This window comes from Mustela nivalis (genome assembly GCF_964662115.1).
Source record: "Mustela nivalis genome assembly, chromosome: 1".
Taxonomy (NCBI): domain Eukaryota; kingdom Metazoa; phylum Chordata; class Mammalia; order Carnivora; family Mustelidae; genus Mustela; species Mustela nivalis.
Genome location: NC_139020.1, coordinates 199,570,393 through 199,586,453, shown reverse-complemented (window position 1 = coordinate 199,586,453; position 16,061 = coordinate 199,570,393). Strand labels below are relative to the sequence as shown.

General features: G+C 61.3%; 2 protein-coding genes across 2 annotated transcripts; one reads left to right on the top strand and one right to left on the bottom strand.

The window, feature by feature from the left end:
- The first annotated feature begins 972 nt into the window (after window positions 1-972).
- On the top strand, window positions 973-9,662 carry TMIE (transmembrane inner ear). Its single transcript, XM_082684173.1, has 4 exons — window positions 973-1,101; window positions 4,452-4,569; window positions 7,949-8,098; window positions 8,398-9,662. The coding sequence occupies exons 1-4, from the start codon at window positions 1,021-1,023 to the stop codon at window positions 8,499-8,501; spliced, it is 453 nt and encodes a 150-aa protein (XP_082540299.1). The 5' UTR covers window positions 973-1,020; the 3' UTR covers window positions 8,502-9,662.
- Window positions 9,663-10,784: 1,122 nt separating this feature from the next.
- LOC309862569 (putative threonine protease PRSS50) lies at window positions 10,785-15,922 on the bottom strand. Its single transcript, XM_082726569.1, has 6 exons — window positions 15,734-15,922; window positions 15,440-15,634; window positions 13,999-14,161; window positions 12,733-13,016; window positions 11,478-11,644; window positions 10,785-11,142 (listed from the first exon to the last, which is right to left on the bottom strand). The coding sequence occupies exons 1-6, from the start codon at window positions 15,891-15,893 to the stop codon at window positions 10,912-10,914; spliced, it is 1,200 nt and encodes a 399-aa protein (XP_082582695.1). The 5' UTR covers window positions 15,894-15,922; the 3' UTR covers window positions 10,785-10,911.
- Window positions 15,923-16,061: the final 139 nt, after the last annotated feature.

The following is a 16,061-nucleotide window of genomic DNA, read 5'->3' as shown; positions in this document are numbered from 1 at the left end:
GGAGGGAGGAGGGGGGAAGGGAGGGGGGAAGTAGGAAAGGGGAGAAGAGGAAGGATGGACCAGAGAAGTCTTCCCACCCCAGACCTCCCTCCTCCTCCTTCAGAGCCCCTGTGGTCTCTACAGCTCCTCAGACCCACCCTCCGTCCATTCCTGGATTGTCAAGGCTCATCGTGGGTTGACGACCCGAGAACATGTGGGCCAGGTTGAGAGTGAGGTCAGGATCATGCCTCAGACTGGAGTGACAATGGGGGCTCAGACTGTGGCAGAGGCTCAGGGTCAGCCAGAGTTGGGAAATGGTCCTCCAGCCCTTCCAAGTGGAGCCTTCCCTGTCTCGGGGGGAAGCAGATGCTGGCTTCTTCAGGAACCTTCCATAGTACCCACAACTAGAGTGCTGACCGTACCATCCCCAGGTCCCCATCCCCCTCTGTAGCTCCGCTGTCCAGAGTGACCAGACCCGTTTCTGGGCAGGAAGCCAGCCCAGAAAGCCCAGGACATCCCTGAGCGCCTGTCCCTATGGCAACCTGCCTACCAACACCCCCCCCCCCCCCCCCCCCCCCCCCCCCCCCCGGGCAAACTATCATCACCAGCCTGGGTCCAGCAGGGTTTTTCAAATTTAGATCAGCAGATGTTAGCCCCTCCCCTTGCCCCAGATGGAGAAACTGAGGCCCAACTGGGGCGGGGGTGGGGGGGTAGGGGGGTGGGGGTGGGACCTGTAGTTCAAGGACCCGCCCCCAGCCCATCCTCCTCCTCACACCCACTCCCACCCCTCGGGCGGACTGGCTGAGGTTAGGGGAGGGGGATCCAGACTCTTATCCCCCAGGGGATGGGGGGGGCCGGCCCTGGGCCGGCAGCACAGGAACCAGACACCGATGATGAATAAATGATGCCCACTCGCGGCCTGCGACCAGATCGCCGCCGCGAGCGCCGGCTGGCGGGGCGGTCACCGGGCCAACCGCGCCCGGCCCCGCGCGACCGGCTCCCCCCACCTGCAGCCGCGGGCGCGGAGCTGCGGGCGCGAAGATGGCGGGGCGGCGACGGGGCGCGGGGCCCCTCTGGGCGCTGGGGCTCTGCTTCGCGAGGGTCGCCGGGCAGCTGGTGGAGGTGAGGCGTGGCGACGCGGGAGGGCCGGGGAGGCTGTGGCCCGCCAGCAGAGGCTTAGGGAAAGCCCATCTGCCTGGGAGCTGGCTTTTTCCCTTCCAACTGTCCTCGCAGACCTGGATCGTGGGGTGACACTGCCCTGTCCCCTGTGCTTCCAGGCTGTGCAGGAGACTCAGCCCCCAAACTTAGGGTCCCTGATGGGAGGGTACAGCCCCAGATTTCAGTCTGGTGGGGGAGACTCACTCTGATCATATGGATTCCCTGTCCGGGGATACAGCTATGCTCAGTCAGCCCTTACCCTCTTGCCTTTGGTCTAATGAGGGCCAGGGAGGGGTGGGGGAGACAGAGTCCTGGGTGTCAGTGACCTCTAGTCTGATAGGGGAGATCTAGTTCCTAATCTTAGTCCCTGAGCTTAGGGTCTGCTTAGATCTAGTCTGCTGGAGGAAAAATCTTCTGCTGATGGGGGTGACATAGCCTTGGGAAGGTGAGGGCTTTCCAAGCTGGAGGGTGGGGTCAGGGAGACAACAAGACTGAGACCATTTACAGAGGAGCCCGGTGTTGAGTTCAGCTCCCATGTGGAGCACTTGGCCCCAGAGGGAAGGTACAGGCAGGGCAGGACCCAGGGCTCAGGAGGTCTTACTTGGTCATGGTGATTATGGAGAGCCAGCAAAGGTCTCTGAGCAGGGAAGAGTCGTGGATGAGTTTTGGAGGAGGATAAACTGGAAGAGGGCATGTAGCTGGGGGAGCTGGGGACACTGCTGAGATAGCCCAGTAAGGTGAGGAGGATGGGTGGGGTGGATGGCCAGGAGCATGGCTAGGGCCGAGAAGGGCTGGGAGGGCAAGAGTGGGGACCATTGCAGCCTCCTTGTCCCCTCTGTCCCCAATTCCTGCTGAGCCTGAAGGGGAGCCAAAGAGGCAGACCAGAACCAGAATTCTGAAACATGAGGCCAGATGGAAAGGCCCAAGAGGCAGGGCCAGGAAGGAGCAGGATTCGGAGCCTGTGCAAGGGGCAGAGAGGAGAGAACAGAGAGAAAGAAGGACAAGAAACAGTGAGGCGTCCAGGAGAGCCCTTGGGAGCAGGTGCCAGGGGACAGGATGGGAGAGGGAGAACAGTCTTATCCTGAGGACCTAAGAGGACACAGCCCTGAACCTGAGGGTCTGAGGGACAAGAAGAGAGAGCCCTATTCCCTAATACTAAGCCTGTCCATGCTCCTGACCGGGGAGTGTGATCAAAAGGCTGGGCTGGAGTCAGGTGTCAGCTCCAGTGTCCCTGTAAGGGGAGCCAGGCTGGCCTGAGTCACACAGAGTGTACCTGGACCCCTTCTTGGCTGCCCCAAGGCCTTGGGTGCAGAAACTGAGCTGGCCTGGGTGCGGGAGAAGGCGGAGGGTGGCGCTCGTGTCCGTTCTGAGCCAAGGACTCTTCCCCTCAGCCCCCGGGAGCTCATCTTCTCCCTGCTCATCAAGGGAAATTGCATTTGCAGTTCATCTGCCTGCCATTTGCCTACAGCCTGAACAAGGGCCTGGCTGAGCCCAGGGGATCCAGGCAAGCACCAGAAGGATGGGTAGGGCCGGAGTCCGCAACACCACCCACGACGGCCCCTCCAGGCAGCATTCTCCAGCTGCTGGAGCCTGGGGCTCCCAAGCTTTAGGTTTAGACCTTCCGCAGTGCCCACCACAGAGATGGCCACTCTTGGCTAGTACCCTCTACCCAAGATCCCTATCAGGGTGAGATTAGAATCTTAATTCTGCCCAGAACAAGGCTAGAATGAGAAGGTGTCAGAAGTGGACTCTCAGCTACTGGGGCCCAGAATCCGAGATCTTGTCTCTGGACCTGAGAACCTTCCAGCCATACAGCCCAGCCGGACCAAACACACTGAGCCTTAGAATTGGGAAGCCAGCCACTGCCCAGACCCTGGCCCAGACAGCACTGGACTCTACAGACCTATGACTGACCACAGATGCATACCCCCACAGCACGCATACCCTGTACCTACACACATGTGCCCTGACCCCACAGAGGTGCCTGACCCCACATCCATGTGTCTCACCCTACAAATGGATCCAGTCCCCCGGGATGATGCTGAGGAAGGGTATCTTCTCCTCATCATTACCACTCTGATCGGGTAGAGAGAGCTTCCCAGAAAGCCCAGGAACCACCTGACTCAAGTTACAGGTGGAGAACGTGAGGCTTAGAGGTAACAAGTTTATCCTGACTCAGGGAAAAGTGATGGGGAATCACATACCAATCCCAAGCTCACAGATTACCTGGGACGTGCTGAAGGGCGGTGTTGTTGAGATGAGGAAGCTCCTGGCTTGTGGTAGGTGCACAGCCCATGCCTCATGGACCAGGGGAAAGACCAGATGGATGGTTGAGCTTCGAGCTGCCTTTCCTTCCTAGAGAGCCAGAGGAGACTGCAGGTCTGTCCTGATTCAGTTAGTCCGGAGACAGCAAAGTCCACAGATGTCCCAGCATCTTCCCTCCCTCTGAGCCTTAACCAATCCCACCCGCCCCCCACTCCCCCCTCTCCACGGCCCACATCCCTCAGCCTAATTTGGTGACAGAGATAGGGTCATAGCCCTCTCAGTCCCTCAGGTTAGGGACAGGTCTTACCCAGACCTACTGGGCAGGGTCTTGTTCCCTCAGTCCCCCAGGGCAGGGCTGTGTCCCCCTAGACTCCCAGAGCAAGGTGGCATCTCACTGGGAAGGTGGGATGTTCCAGCCATGCTTACAATGCTTGGCCTCTAGGTGTCGCTGCCGCCTTGCAGACTATTTATCTCGTCCTGTCCTGGGAGGGCTCCGGCCTAGCCCATAGTCAGAAGAGGACTCTGGCAGGAGAGGCAAATGTTGAGGTCACCCAGTGGGGGTCCTGGCCAGGAAGCAGAGCCACGGGACCTAGGTCCAGCTCCACACCCCACCCCACACTGAGGATGCTTGGAAGCAAAGTCCCCCAGGACAGCACCGTCCTCGCCTTGTCTCTGGCCTTGGTCCTGAGACCCCATTGGCCTGTGGGGCCCCGGGCTGGAGCAGGAGGCGAGACTAGCAGTCTGCCTGAAGGGGACTTGAACCTGATTGGGACAAGCCATCCCCCCTTGCCCCTTTAGGCCTTGGTGTCCTCAGGCACCCTGGTACTCCAGGTCACTGGCTCCATGGTTCTGGGGCTCTGCTTTCTTCTCTCGCTCTAAACCTGGACCCTCGCAAGATCCAGGGCGTTGGCTGTGACTGTATAAGACACCTGATTCTAGGAGATTCTGGAACACTCGGGCTGAGTCCTTACTGAAACCTGGGCCTCTCTCTGCCCAGCCCCAGCCCCTGGTCTCTGCCTGGCTTCAATTCGCTCTCTCCTGACCTGCAGCCCAGCACGGCCCCGCCCAAGCCCAAGCCGCCCCCGCTGACCAAGGAGACGGTGGTGTTCTGGGACATGCGCCTCTGGCACGTGGTGGGCATCTTCTCACTCTTCGTGTTGTCCATCAGTGAGTAGCTGCTCCCCGCCCCCTCCCACGCCGCTGCAGAAGCACAGCACCCCCTGTCTCCCCCCATCCCTACCAGCACCATCCCCCAGGGGCTCAGAGCAGCAATTCCGGGCAGTGCAAACAGGCCAGCCGCCCGCAGGAGGCCCACTGTGGTTTCTGGCATCTCCTGTTCTACACAGAGTCCCTGTGGAGGACTGACAGGCTGGTGGTGACCTGAAGTATTCTGCCCGGCTGGGACACAGCCACAGGGCAATTACGGTAATTACAGGGGACTCCACTGAACCAGGATGAGGACGTGTCATTTTTCCCTATCGCTGGCCTCCTGATGCTTTTCCTGCAGTTTGGCCCGCTTAAAGGGCCCACACCCAGAGGCCCCAGCAAGGCCATTCTTGGCCACAGCTCAGCCTAGAGGCTCCCCAGACGCCCGGCAGATGCGGCTCCCGGGCTGGAAACCGTGCCTTGTCAACTCCCACTCCCCTGGAATGACTCACACCCCCCTCAATTAAAAGCAGGAGACCCCTTCCTCTCCTGGGACTGGGAGTTGTTGGATGCGAACTCACAACAGAAATGGGTTTGGTGTGCTCCCTTCGGCCCTTCCAGAGTAAGGGGTCTGCCGCTGGGGAAAGAGGGGTAGAGAAAGGCCAATGGAAGGGGGAGGCCGCCAGGGTACCACGTAGAGTCTGACAACGCTTTCCGTACACCATGGATCGGAAGAGATGCAGGCAAGGAAGAGAAAGCAAACCCACTCCCCCTACACAAGCTTCATGGAGAAGAGTCTCTTAGCTGCACATCAGTGAGAGAATGCATAGTTTTGCTGGGTGGGCAAGTGGAAAAGCATTCCAGGCAGAGAGGATGGTATCAGCCGAGGTGGGAGGAAATGCCCCCGACACAAAGTCTCAGATCTCCGCTATAGGATTTTTGCTGACTGCACCCCGGGTCTGGGCAGCGAAAATGTCATTTAAGTTCTAGCTGGAGCTGTCCCAGGATGAAGTCCCCTGGAGGGGAGCGTCCTGGCAGAGGGCCCACCCAGATGTAAGGACTCCAAGGGAGACAAAGACATCTGATTTGCATGTGCTTCTCCTGGCACCAGAAAGGCCCTCCTTGTGGGAAAATAATCCACACCCCACCATCACCATTTCTTCACGGCTGGGGTGGGAGTGGGAGCTGAGCAAGAGGCTACATTTCATTCCTGGCCAAGGCAAGAACTACTGAGTCCTCTCTGTGGAGGCCCCGCGGCCAGCCAGCTGTGGCTGCGGCCCGAGCCCAGGTATCCAGAGGGGAAACCATGGCCCCGTCTGCCACCCCACACCTGCACCCCAGCACCAAGAAGCAGGATTCTGAGAGGCATCTGCCTGCTGGAGCGGGTGTAGGGTGCAGGTCAAGGGAGCCGTTCCAGGGTACTCCAGCGAGCAGGAGTAAAGACACCAAAGGGCCTCTAGACACAGGCTAGCCTCTCCGGGCTCTGCTCGGCCCCAGACAGTGGAGGTGCCTGGACCACACAAGAAGGTTGCAATGTCAGACCCAAAGAGGAGCTTGGATGTGAAGCATGTAGACCAGCTCCTACACCCCACCCTATTTCCTAGAAAAGGAACTCTCCCTAGAGTCCCAAAGGCCTCTGAGCAGCCGGTCTCTACTCGTGGTCACCTTCCGTGCCAGGCTCTAGGGAGCAGAGAGGGCCTAACCCCATCTTCTGGGGATGAATCGTCTTTCCTGACTCCCAGTCAGCTTGGGCCTAGTGGCACCACTGTTGGTGACGTGTCACCCCAGAACCTTGAGCAGAGGGGCTGGCTTTGGACGGGGGTGCCCCGGGAGGTCTCTCCAGCCTGGGGACTCACATTGCAAGCCCCTGTCGGGGCCCTGGATCTCCATCCAAGGCACATTGTTTTTTAACTTCTTTGATGAGAAATGACCAGGCCAGTCTGGGTGGGGCAGGCCTGGATCGAGGGGCAGCGTCTGAGCCCCGATCCAGGTGCCAATAGCTGAGCTCCCTTTGGATCCCGGGCTTTATCGGGGCCTGGGACCAGCCTCTGGGGAGAGCAAGCATGTGAGAGGACGTGCCCAGCGGGCGGCTAGAAGGGGGGGCCCAAGCCAGCAGGATCAGGGCCGTGGGCATACGCACCGGGACCTGGAGAAGACTAGAACCCAGCTTCGAAGGGATAAGAAAGGCTTATCCAAGGTGCCAGGAGAAGCGCATGCCCCTGGACAGCCCTGTGCAGTCAGACCTACTGCTGGGGTCTCGTGCAGTCCCCCAGGGTTCCCGATTCTTGTCAGCTCCCCTGTCCATCCATTCGGGAATCTGGTTGTCCTCAGGAGCAAAGGATTTGAGAGCAACCCACGCATTCATTCATTCTTTTTTTTTCCCCCTCATTCTGTGAATCTGGGTGAGACTTAGTGGGGCCACAAGATTTGGCTGAAGGGGTTGCATAAGTTGACCCCAAAGGGTGCTTCAGTCCCGGCTACATCGGTCTAATCCATCTTCCTTAAAATAGGCCTGGCTTGTCCTGCTTGGCCATCCTGCCCCCAGGAGTCTGCCAGGAAGTTATGTCCTGTCATCCGATTTATAATAAGCAGCAGCCCGGTCCCCTCCCCCGAGGCCGGGGCCAGGGTGGTCAGACTGTGGGGCCTTAGAAAAACAAACTCAGTCCAGCCGGGTCCTGGCAGCCGTGCCCAGCCCTGCCCATCACTAGACAGGCCAGCTCCATTCCTTGGCCCAGCTCGCGTGGGCACAGCTGCCTTCAGCCGGAAAACCGTTCCTGGAATAACTATCTGCGTAAACGCCCCAGGGCAGGGTCTGTGCCCTCTGGGGGACCCTCATGGCCAGGAGAAGCCCAGGCTTGTCCTAAGGGAGGCTGAGGGAGACATGGCCCCGTCCTTCAGTGTTTGAGGTCCTCTCAGGAGGCTGGAGGGGAAGCACCAGGAGTTGAGAGGCCTGGGTGGGAACACAGGCCAGCGTCTGGGTGGCTGTCGTTTGAGTCACTGTGCAGGCCTCTGTCCTGTCCTCCAGGGGCCCCGATCTAGTCAGAAAGCAAGATCAGCAATAGGACTTAGAGGCCAGTGCAAAAAGTACAGAACCCCCTTGTTCAGAAATTGTTAAGAACAGCGACAGCAGCCCATTAAGCCCAGCGCCAGGTCCTTCGGAGAGCGGGTCCCTGTGTGACTCTCTGAAGTCCGCCCTGCTCAGGAGAAGAGATCTCAGGAAGAATCCCAGAGCCTACAAGGATCTCATGCAAACGAAGAGCCTTCTGCCAGCGATTGCTGGGTGAGATGCACGTAGGCAGGTGAGGGCAGGTCTGAAATGTGGGGACCGTTCCTGGGATGTCTGAGCTCCAGCCTTGGCCAAGCCTGCTCTGTCCACCCCCTACCCCCACCCCTGTCACAGTCATCACTCTGTGCTGCATCTTCAACTGCCGCGTGCCCCGGACCCGGAAGGAGATTGAAGCCCGCTACTTGCAGCGGAAGGCCGCCAAGATGTACACGGACAAACTGGAGACGGTGCCCCCCCTCAATGAGCTCACGGAGATCCCTGGAGGTGAGCAGACAGGGGTCCCCCAACCCCCCCTCCCCCGCCACCTGTCCCTCCTAAACCAGCCCGATTCTCAGTCCTGCCACTGAGAGTGGCCCTGCTCCTCCCCTCACCCAGCATGAGGTTTTGGTCCCTAGAGACCAGAGTGCACAAACGGGACGAGTGAGGCAGGTAACACAAGGAGCTCTTCTGCAGGTGAGAGAGGTTTGGAAGGAAGAAGTGATGGGCTGGCTGTGGGGGGCTCTGGTGCGGGTCCTATGACCCCCTGCCTCACCCCGGCCCCCTGTCCCTCTTCTACCCCACAGAGGATAAGAAGAAGAAGAAGAAGAAGGACAGTGTGGACACCGTGGCCATCAAGGTAGAAGAGGATGAGAAGAACGAAGCCAAGAAGAAGAAAGGGGAGAAATGAGGAGGGCTTCCTGGAGGTGGCAGCCCAGGCTGGCTAGCCCTGGGGCTCAAGTTCTGGCCAGGGTCCGGGCATCTTGGACTCCCAGCACATCCGTGGACTAGAGAGATTGCAGAACACCCTCTTCTTGGCTTGGAGGGGCCTGCTGAGGCCCCATCCTGACAGCCCACTGGGGGGCAGGGGCGGGACTGCACCTGGCATCCTGCCTCCCAGCCTGGACTCCAATTCTTTCACCTCATCCACGTGGCCGCTCAGCAAAGGTGGTTTTGGGCCACTGTCCCCCTGCAGATCCGGAGTGGGGTGGCCTTGCCCCCACCCAGACATGCCTCTGTCCCTGCTGCCAGGAACAGCAGTGGCTCTGCGGGGCTGACAGGACGTGGCTTGCCTCTTAGAAGGAGACGGCAGAACTGGAGGGGCTGGGGTGTGACGCCACAGCCAGGCTGGCCGCGGGGGAGAAGAGGGTCACTGGGGGAAGCCGAGCCGAGGCTCTCAGCCTTCTCCAGACGCAGCCCTGGTAGCCAGGGAGCTTGCCCAGGCCCATGCCCAGCCGGGGTCCCGGCCGGGGAGGTGACTAGAACGCCCATCTGGAGGCAGGGGAACTCCAGCCCCACATGCCAGGCAGCCGCACTGGAGCTGAGGCTGCTGGGAGGCCGAGGGTGAGGCCTGGGGACTCGGGGCTGTGGGGGGGCCTCAGGGGTGGGTCGGGGTGCAGAAGGCTGAGGCCTGCGGGCTAAAGGGAGAAGGGAAGAAAGCTGGTAGCAGGGCCCCATCTGGGAGAATCCAGGGAGACCCAGAGAAGCCGAGGGGAGCATTGTGGGGGTCGTCAGGGTCCCCCCTCCCCTGCCGGGGTCACCGCAGGGGACAGTCAGGGGCGCCAAGGCAGCAGGCAGCCTTCCACCTGTTGTGCAGAACAGCATCCAGCTCCCTCTTCTACCACCTCAATGGTGGCGCCTCCGGGAGTCACTGCGGACCAGAGTCGGGGAGGCCCACAGCCCTCACCCCAAGGCTGACTTTTCGGGGAGGGGACATACAGAGGGATTTCCACATGGTGGCTAACCTCCGCGGAGACGCACACATCTGGGCCTGGAAACTGAGGAGACCCCATGGTTCGTTCCTGAGCTGGGGCGAGCAGCCCTGGTGGCCTGCGACGGATGTGTAAATAAAGCTGAGTGCCTTCTTGTACCTGAGTGGCCTGAGATGATCCCTCGGGGTGCCCTGTCCCTGGAGCATATACGCAGAGGGTGACGCACTGGGACAGGCTGGCGGGCGGCACTGGCCAAGCAGGATCTCCCTCCCCTAACTATGCCCCCAGCCTGAACTGGGACGAGCTGGAGGGAGAGGCACCCGCCAGCTGGGCATCGAGACCGGGAGGAAGCTGCCCCCTCTCTCCTCCTCCCCCCTTCACTTTGTGGCCTGAGCCCCATGCTGGGGACGGGGTCCAGTGTGGATCCTGACCTGGAGCTGGATGACTGTGATGCAAGAAGAGGGACCCGGGGAAGACACGGGTCACGGAGCCATGAAGGGACAGAGAAACCCCAGAAGCCCCGCTATGGGCCTGGAGTCAGAACCCTGACTCTAGCCTCACGGTCTAGCCTACGGGCTTCTCATGCAGGAGGTTAAGGTTGTGGTTAAGGTCCTACAGCACATACAGGCCAGAGGCTTCCTGTGTGGCCCAGTCAACAGAGGCCCAGAGGGGCAGGGGCCACCGGAAGTCGGAGAAGCTGCTGGTAAAGACAGGGGGATGTCCAGGCCAGGGCTGCATCTGCCCTGCTCCCTGGTCTAGGGCTTCTATTAGTCTCTCTTGGACAGGCAGGGCTGCCACCCTTAACGTCTGAGCCCCGTGGGCACCTGCCTCAGGCTCTAGGCAGGGCACAGGGCTGGAAGGTCCAAGTTCACTACAGTGCTTCTGGGCAGAGACGGAGTGGGAGGGGGAGTGGCTCCAGCCAAAGTCAAGGAGAACCTGACTCCCACTAAAGTAGCCCAGAAAACACACTCCTTGCCCTGGCCCAGATATAGCTGCCCCTTTACCCCAGCCTCACCCTGGGTCCCAGCAGCCCCATTTCAGCCCACAGAATATGTTCTGGACCCCAGTATCATTCCTATACTCTCCCTCCACTTTCTGCGGGAGCCACCCCAAACCTATAGATGGAGACAGACCCAGGGGGCTCTGCGCCTTTCAGGAGAGACAGTCTGGAGTCCCCTCTCCCCCCTGCCTCCTCACTCCACCCCCCTCCCGGGCTCGCTCACCTCCCACTCAAGCAGACTCAGGAAGGAAGCAGCTTGGGGAAGAGAAGCATTTAATTGAGCACCTCATCTCTGCTCTGCCCTGCCCTGCGGGGCAGGGAGAGCTACACCTGCAGCATGCTGGGCCCAGAGGGTGAGGACGGCACCCCCAGGGGACAGCGCGAGGGTCTCAGAGGGCAGCAAGGAGGTTGCGGGGCAGCAGGAGCACCAGGAGCAGGGCCCTGGATGGGGCTGGCAGGGCCTGCCCGCTGACCTGTTCCCAGATCCAGTGCTGGTAGGCGGTGACCTGCAGGTAGATGGGCGGGGCCTCGCTCCTCCCGCAGCCTGGGCCCCAGGTCACCAGTCCCACCAGGTACCACGTAGTGTCCACAGAACAGGCCAAGGGCTCGCCACTTATCTCCTGCAGGAGGCGTGTGTAACGAAAAGGGTCAGAGGGAGATGTGCTCCGGCTCAAGGACAAAGCAAGGTACCCTCATGCCACTTGTCTTCCACAGCAGCTCCCCTACTACAACCCAGGGGGTCAGCTAGCTGAGAGGTGTCCTCGAGGTCCAGACCCAGGAGACCTCCCTCAGAAAGGTTCACCTCCCCCCCCCTCAGGCTCCCACCCCACTTCTTCTCACCACCCCCTTCTCTCTCCCTTCCCATCTCTTCCTCCGTCCTCCCCTCCCCTCTGAGCGCCCCCCCCATCTCTGCAGGCGCCCCTGGAGGTGAGGGAGCAAGGAGGAAGGTGCTCACGTAGCAGAAGTTTTCCCGGTTCAAGTCCTCCGCACAGACCATCTGGGAGTCCACGACCCGAACCAGAGAGGGCACTTTGGAGGTCTTGTGGTATAACTTGTCACAGTCCTTGCTGTTCAGGATGGTGACTCCCTTCTCCTGAATGCTCCGGAACTGGGGCCACACGCCTGCGGGGACAGGTCCCCCCCCATGGTTCACTGCCAGTGGGGGGGCTGTCCTTGCTGCGGCTGGCCTGCTCCCCCCAGCCTCTGAGGAGGCCCTCCTGGAGATCTCGGAGCAGGCTGCCCTCAGCCTGGCCTCGCCAGGCCTGGTCTCACCCCTACCAGACTCCAGTCCATGGGGTCTGTTCCCATCTCAGCAGCTTGGCGTCTACCCTTCCAGCTCAAAGGCCTGCGCAGCCCCTCTCAGGTCCAAATTCCTCCTTTGCTAAGCCTCCCCCAAAGGTCTCTTTCACCCTAGCTAGCCCAGACCCCCCCCACCCCCCCAACCCCACTCTGTGGGCCCTAGGCCCTCCCACCTCCTGCCCCGTCCTCCCTCTCTTCCAGTGTGACTCTGTCTCTAGCTGGAGCCCCTGGGGGGCCATCCTCAGCCATTCCCCAGACAGGCCGCGGCAGGAAAGACAAACAGCCACCCGCAGCCCCAGGCTGGAACCACTGCAGACTATTTTTAGGCAAGATGGTTCCGTGAAGCCAAAGGGATGAGCGCCTGCCTTGTGGAAAAGAGGGGCTCCCTGAATGGACTGGGCCTTCCTAAAACTCCTAAGAAAATAGCGCCTGGGTGGGCCTGGGAAGACCCTCCTACACTTTGGGCCTTGCTCCATCCCCGGGGAAGATAAAGGACTTGAGGTTCACTGGCTGCAGACTGGCCCTTAGCCAACTCTGGCTGCAGACGGCCCTTAGCCAACCATGCAGGGCCGCTGGGGGAACTTTCTACAGTCACCAAACCCTATTCCTCCCACTGCAAATTTCTGCTTCAAATCCTCGGATTGCACGCCCAAGGCAAGCTGTCACTCTGCGCCCCTCTGCCTTCAAGGAAGTCCTGTTTACAGGCCCTGGCCTGGGGCTGAGGGCTCATGGGCCTCTGGGACCCTTCAGGCCTGAAGGGTCATGACGCATTTGCTGCCAAGACCCCCCAGGGGGAAGGAGACCAGAGCCCGAAGAAACAGCTGTCCACAGAGACCCCGGCCTTCCCCCCCCTGGGTTCTCGCCCACACACCACCACGCCCCCCACCGGTTCCGGAGAGGCTCTGACTCACCGTCAAACTTGGGGAGTCCCCAGCCCGTTACAGTGCAGAGGGAGCCGTCCTTCACCTCAAAGTCCAAGCCAGGCAGGCAGATGGGCCAGACGTACTTGTTGTATTTGAGCGGCCACATGAGCTTGAGGAGGGCAATGTCGTGGGCCCGACCCACCCAGGACCAGTACCGATGGGGCCGGTACCGTTTGTTCAAGATGACCTGGTACACCGGGACGTCGGAGGTCGTCGGGGATTTCTGGTCTATTCTCGGGCTCCCCACCCGCACTGAATAGGTAACATTTTGCCTAGGGGACCACGAGGGGAGTCTGTCTTCAGGTCCAGGCAACCCACCCGGGCCTCCACCCCGCTGTGGCACTCCGAGTCAGTCCAGGCAGGCCACCCACCTACTTCAAGCCCCCCAAGCCCCTCTCTCCCAACAGCTGTGAACAGGGCCCTCTGCACATCCGCTGTGTGGTCCTGCCCTTTACAACAACCCTTTACTTTACGGAGAGGAAAACCAAGACTCAGAGAAGCCCAGCAAACAGGCTCAAGGCCACACAGCCAGGAAGTGGCAGAGCTGGAACGTGGACCCGGTTTTCTCTAGTTCCAAACTCTGGACTCTGTCTGGTACCCAGTGCAGGCCCTGGAAGTGGCAGAGGCTGGGCGCAATCAATCAGCCACAGCCTCGTCCTCCAGCCTCCTTTCCCAGCATGCATCTCAATCTCCAGGTCAGCCCTTGGGCTTGGAGCAGGCTTTTCCCCGGATGCTGCCCTCAGGCCCTCCCCTGGCCCTGGCACGTGGGCATGCTCTCTCTCTTGTCCCCACGCCGCCCGGACTCCCCGGGGAGCACCTGTCTTCTCATCTATTGGCCCCAGCAAGCCAAGAGGAGTGATGCGACCCCTTTCTGCCCCTGGGGCCCAGGCCAGGGTTTCAAAGGAGGGTCAAAGGCTATGGGTAGAAGGAAGGAAGGCATGTAAGTGAAGCAAACGGTGTGTGGGACGGAGGACTTAGGACCTCCTCTCTGCGGCTAGGAGAAAGGAGGTCTGGCTAGTGGCTTCCAAGCCCCCATCTCCTATCTACAGCAGGACTGCTGAGGCCTGGGGAGCCAAGGGGAGGGGAGCAAGTGCCCAGCCCTGTGGGAAGGAATCAGGAATTGGCAGGACTCAGCCCAGAGAGAGGCTGGGGTTGGGACCAGAGCACAGCTGCCGCCGAAGGCCCAGCTGGCAGCATGACCAGGCCCCGTGGCTCTGGATACCTTTCCACCCACCCACCTAGGCCCCAACTCACAAGATCAGGCAGTGGGCCACGGTCAGCACCCAGCGGGAGGCAATGAGGGTGCCCGCACAGATGTGTGTGCCGTTGGCCTGCACACTGACCATCCATGGCCACCGCCGAGCCATGGCCTCTGGGTCCCTGAGAGTGGGGTCCTTCTCCTGGGAGGAGCCGCAGGCTGAGGAGGAAGGTGAGAGCTTGCTGGAGGATGGGCCCGTGCAACCCCCCCCCCCCCCGGCCCCAAGGTGCCTTCCCTCCCCTCAGACCATCTCCTGCCTCTCCAGCTGTGGCCCACACTCAGGCAGTGATTCTCTTTTCCCACAGGAATCTCTCTTTTTTTGCACATGAAAATGGAAGTCTGCAGCTTCTAAAGGGCCTCAGCGCTGCCCAGGTACCCCTGTCCCTCCTCCCCCAGACCGGGGGCCCAGAGCATTCCCAGCCCCCATTCTGGTATGGCACTGGGCCTGGAACTCTGACCAGATCCTTCAGAAACTCATCCGTGTTTCTGTCTGCACCCACCCCCCATACTTCGGCCCAGCCAGACCCCTCTCCCTCCTCTGGGAACCCTCCTGTGATTCAGTGAGATGACCCAAGAGAAAAACGGGCCATGGGCGTGAACAGACACACCCCAAGGACGACATCCCAGCAGCAAGCCAACCTCGAAGCTGCTGAGCCCCAGGAATCCTCCGCGAGCCCTGCAGACCTCAGCACAGGGAGGTTCCCCTCCACACCACCTGCCCGACGAAACTCAGTGGCTCTGGCCCCAAGCAATGGGTGAGGGTTACCGGCCCAGACCACTCATCCCCGGTTGCGGGGAGCGTGCAGCCACTTTGGAAAACTTCTCAAACCGAAAATGCACATATCTAACCTCAGAGTAACCCACCCCCAGGGTTTTCCTGCGGGGGGTAGGGGGGGGGACTGTGTGTGGATGGGGACATCAGCCTGCATGGGCCAGCACCAGCACGTGTTGGGCGCCACATAGGAGAGGGGGTGTCGGCACGCAGTGGGCCCTGTGAGACAGGCTTCTGGTGGCAGCTCAGTTGTGGGCACTGAGTTCCAAGATAAGAAATCATTCTGGGGGTTTCTGTTCAACACGATGGAAAGCTGCTGCTGGAGAGAAGGTCGCCCGGGGGTGCTCCCGAGACACCCATGGGGTGGCTCCCTGAAAGCTGTGCTGGAAATCCCCTAAGTCCTTGGCTGGGAGCCTGGGTCAGCTCTGGGGGGGGGGGGCGGGGACACAGCAGTGCTCCCCAGTCTCCTCTGAGTGTCCTTCCTTCCCACGTCTCCAGGACGGGAGGCCTGGCCCCCAGTAGATGCTCAACAAACCCCTGTACGAGGAAGCTCTCTTCTCACTCCTCCCTGCCCCTTCCTCCGCCGTCCCCCTCGGTCCCCAGGGGTCACAGGTCCTTCCGATGGCTCCTGCACCCTCCTCCCCCAGGGAGTCCACGGTACTCACTGAGGAAGATGTTGTACCCGGTAGAAACAGACATGGTCTGGGTCTGGGGGGTCATGGGCTGCGACAGGTCGGTGGGGGCCTGGCGGGGGAGGCGAGGCTCGTCTGAGGGACAGGTGGCATTGGGGCCGCAGGGGACGCCAGGGTCGGCGGAAGCAGGCTCAGGCAGTGTCCCTGGGGCTTGGCTCGCCAGGCAGCCTGAGGAAGGATGCAGTGAGGGTCAGGTCAGGCCCGGGCGAGGCAGTCAGACGAGGCCCCGCGAAGGCCTGGGGGTGGGGGGGGCGGGATGGGGCTCACCCACGGGCCTCAGTGGCAGCAGCAGCAGTAGCAGCAGAGGAAGAGCAGATGCCCCGGGGCCCTGGGGGCCCTGCCTGCGGGCCGGCGTCCTGCACCGGAGCTCCATTCGGGAGTGGCAGCGATGGCGCCGCGGTGCTCCTCTCGCGACGGCGCCCCCCATCGGCCGCCCGCGCCGGCGTCCGCTGTGTGGGCGAGGCCGGCGCCGCTACCCCGTCCCGCTTGAGCGCCCCCCAATGGCCGCCCTCGGTGGCGCTCCCCGCGTCAGCCCAGGGGCGGCCCTGACGGACTCAGGGCTTCCTGCGGTCTGCCTCCTCCGCCCCACGGTCTC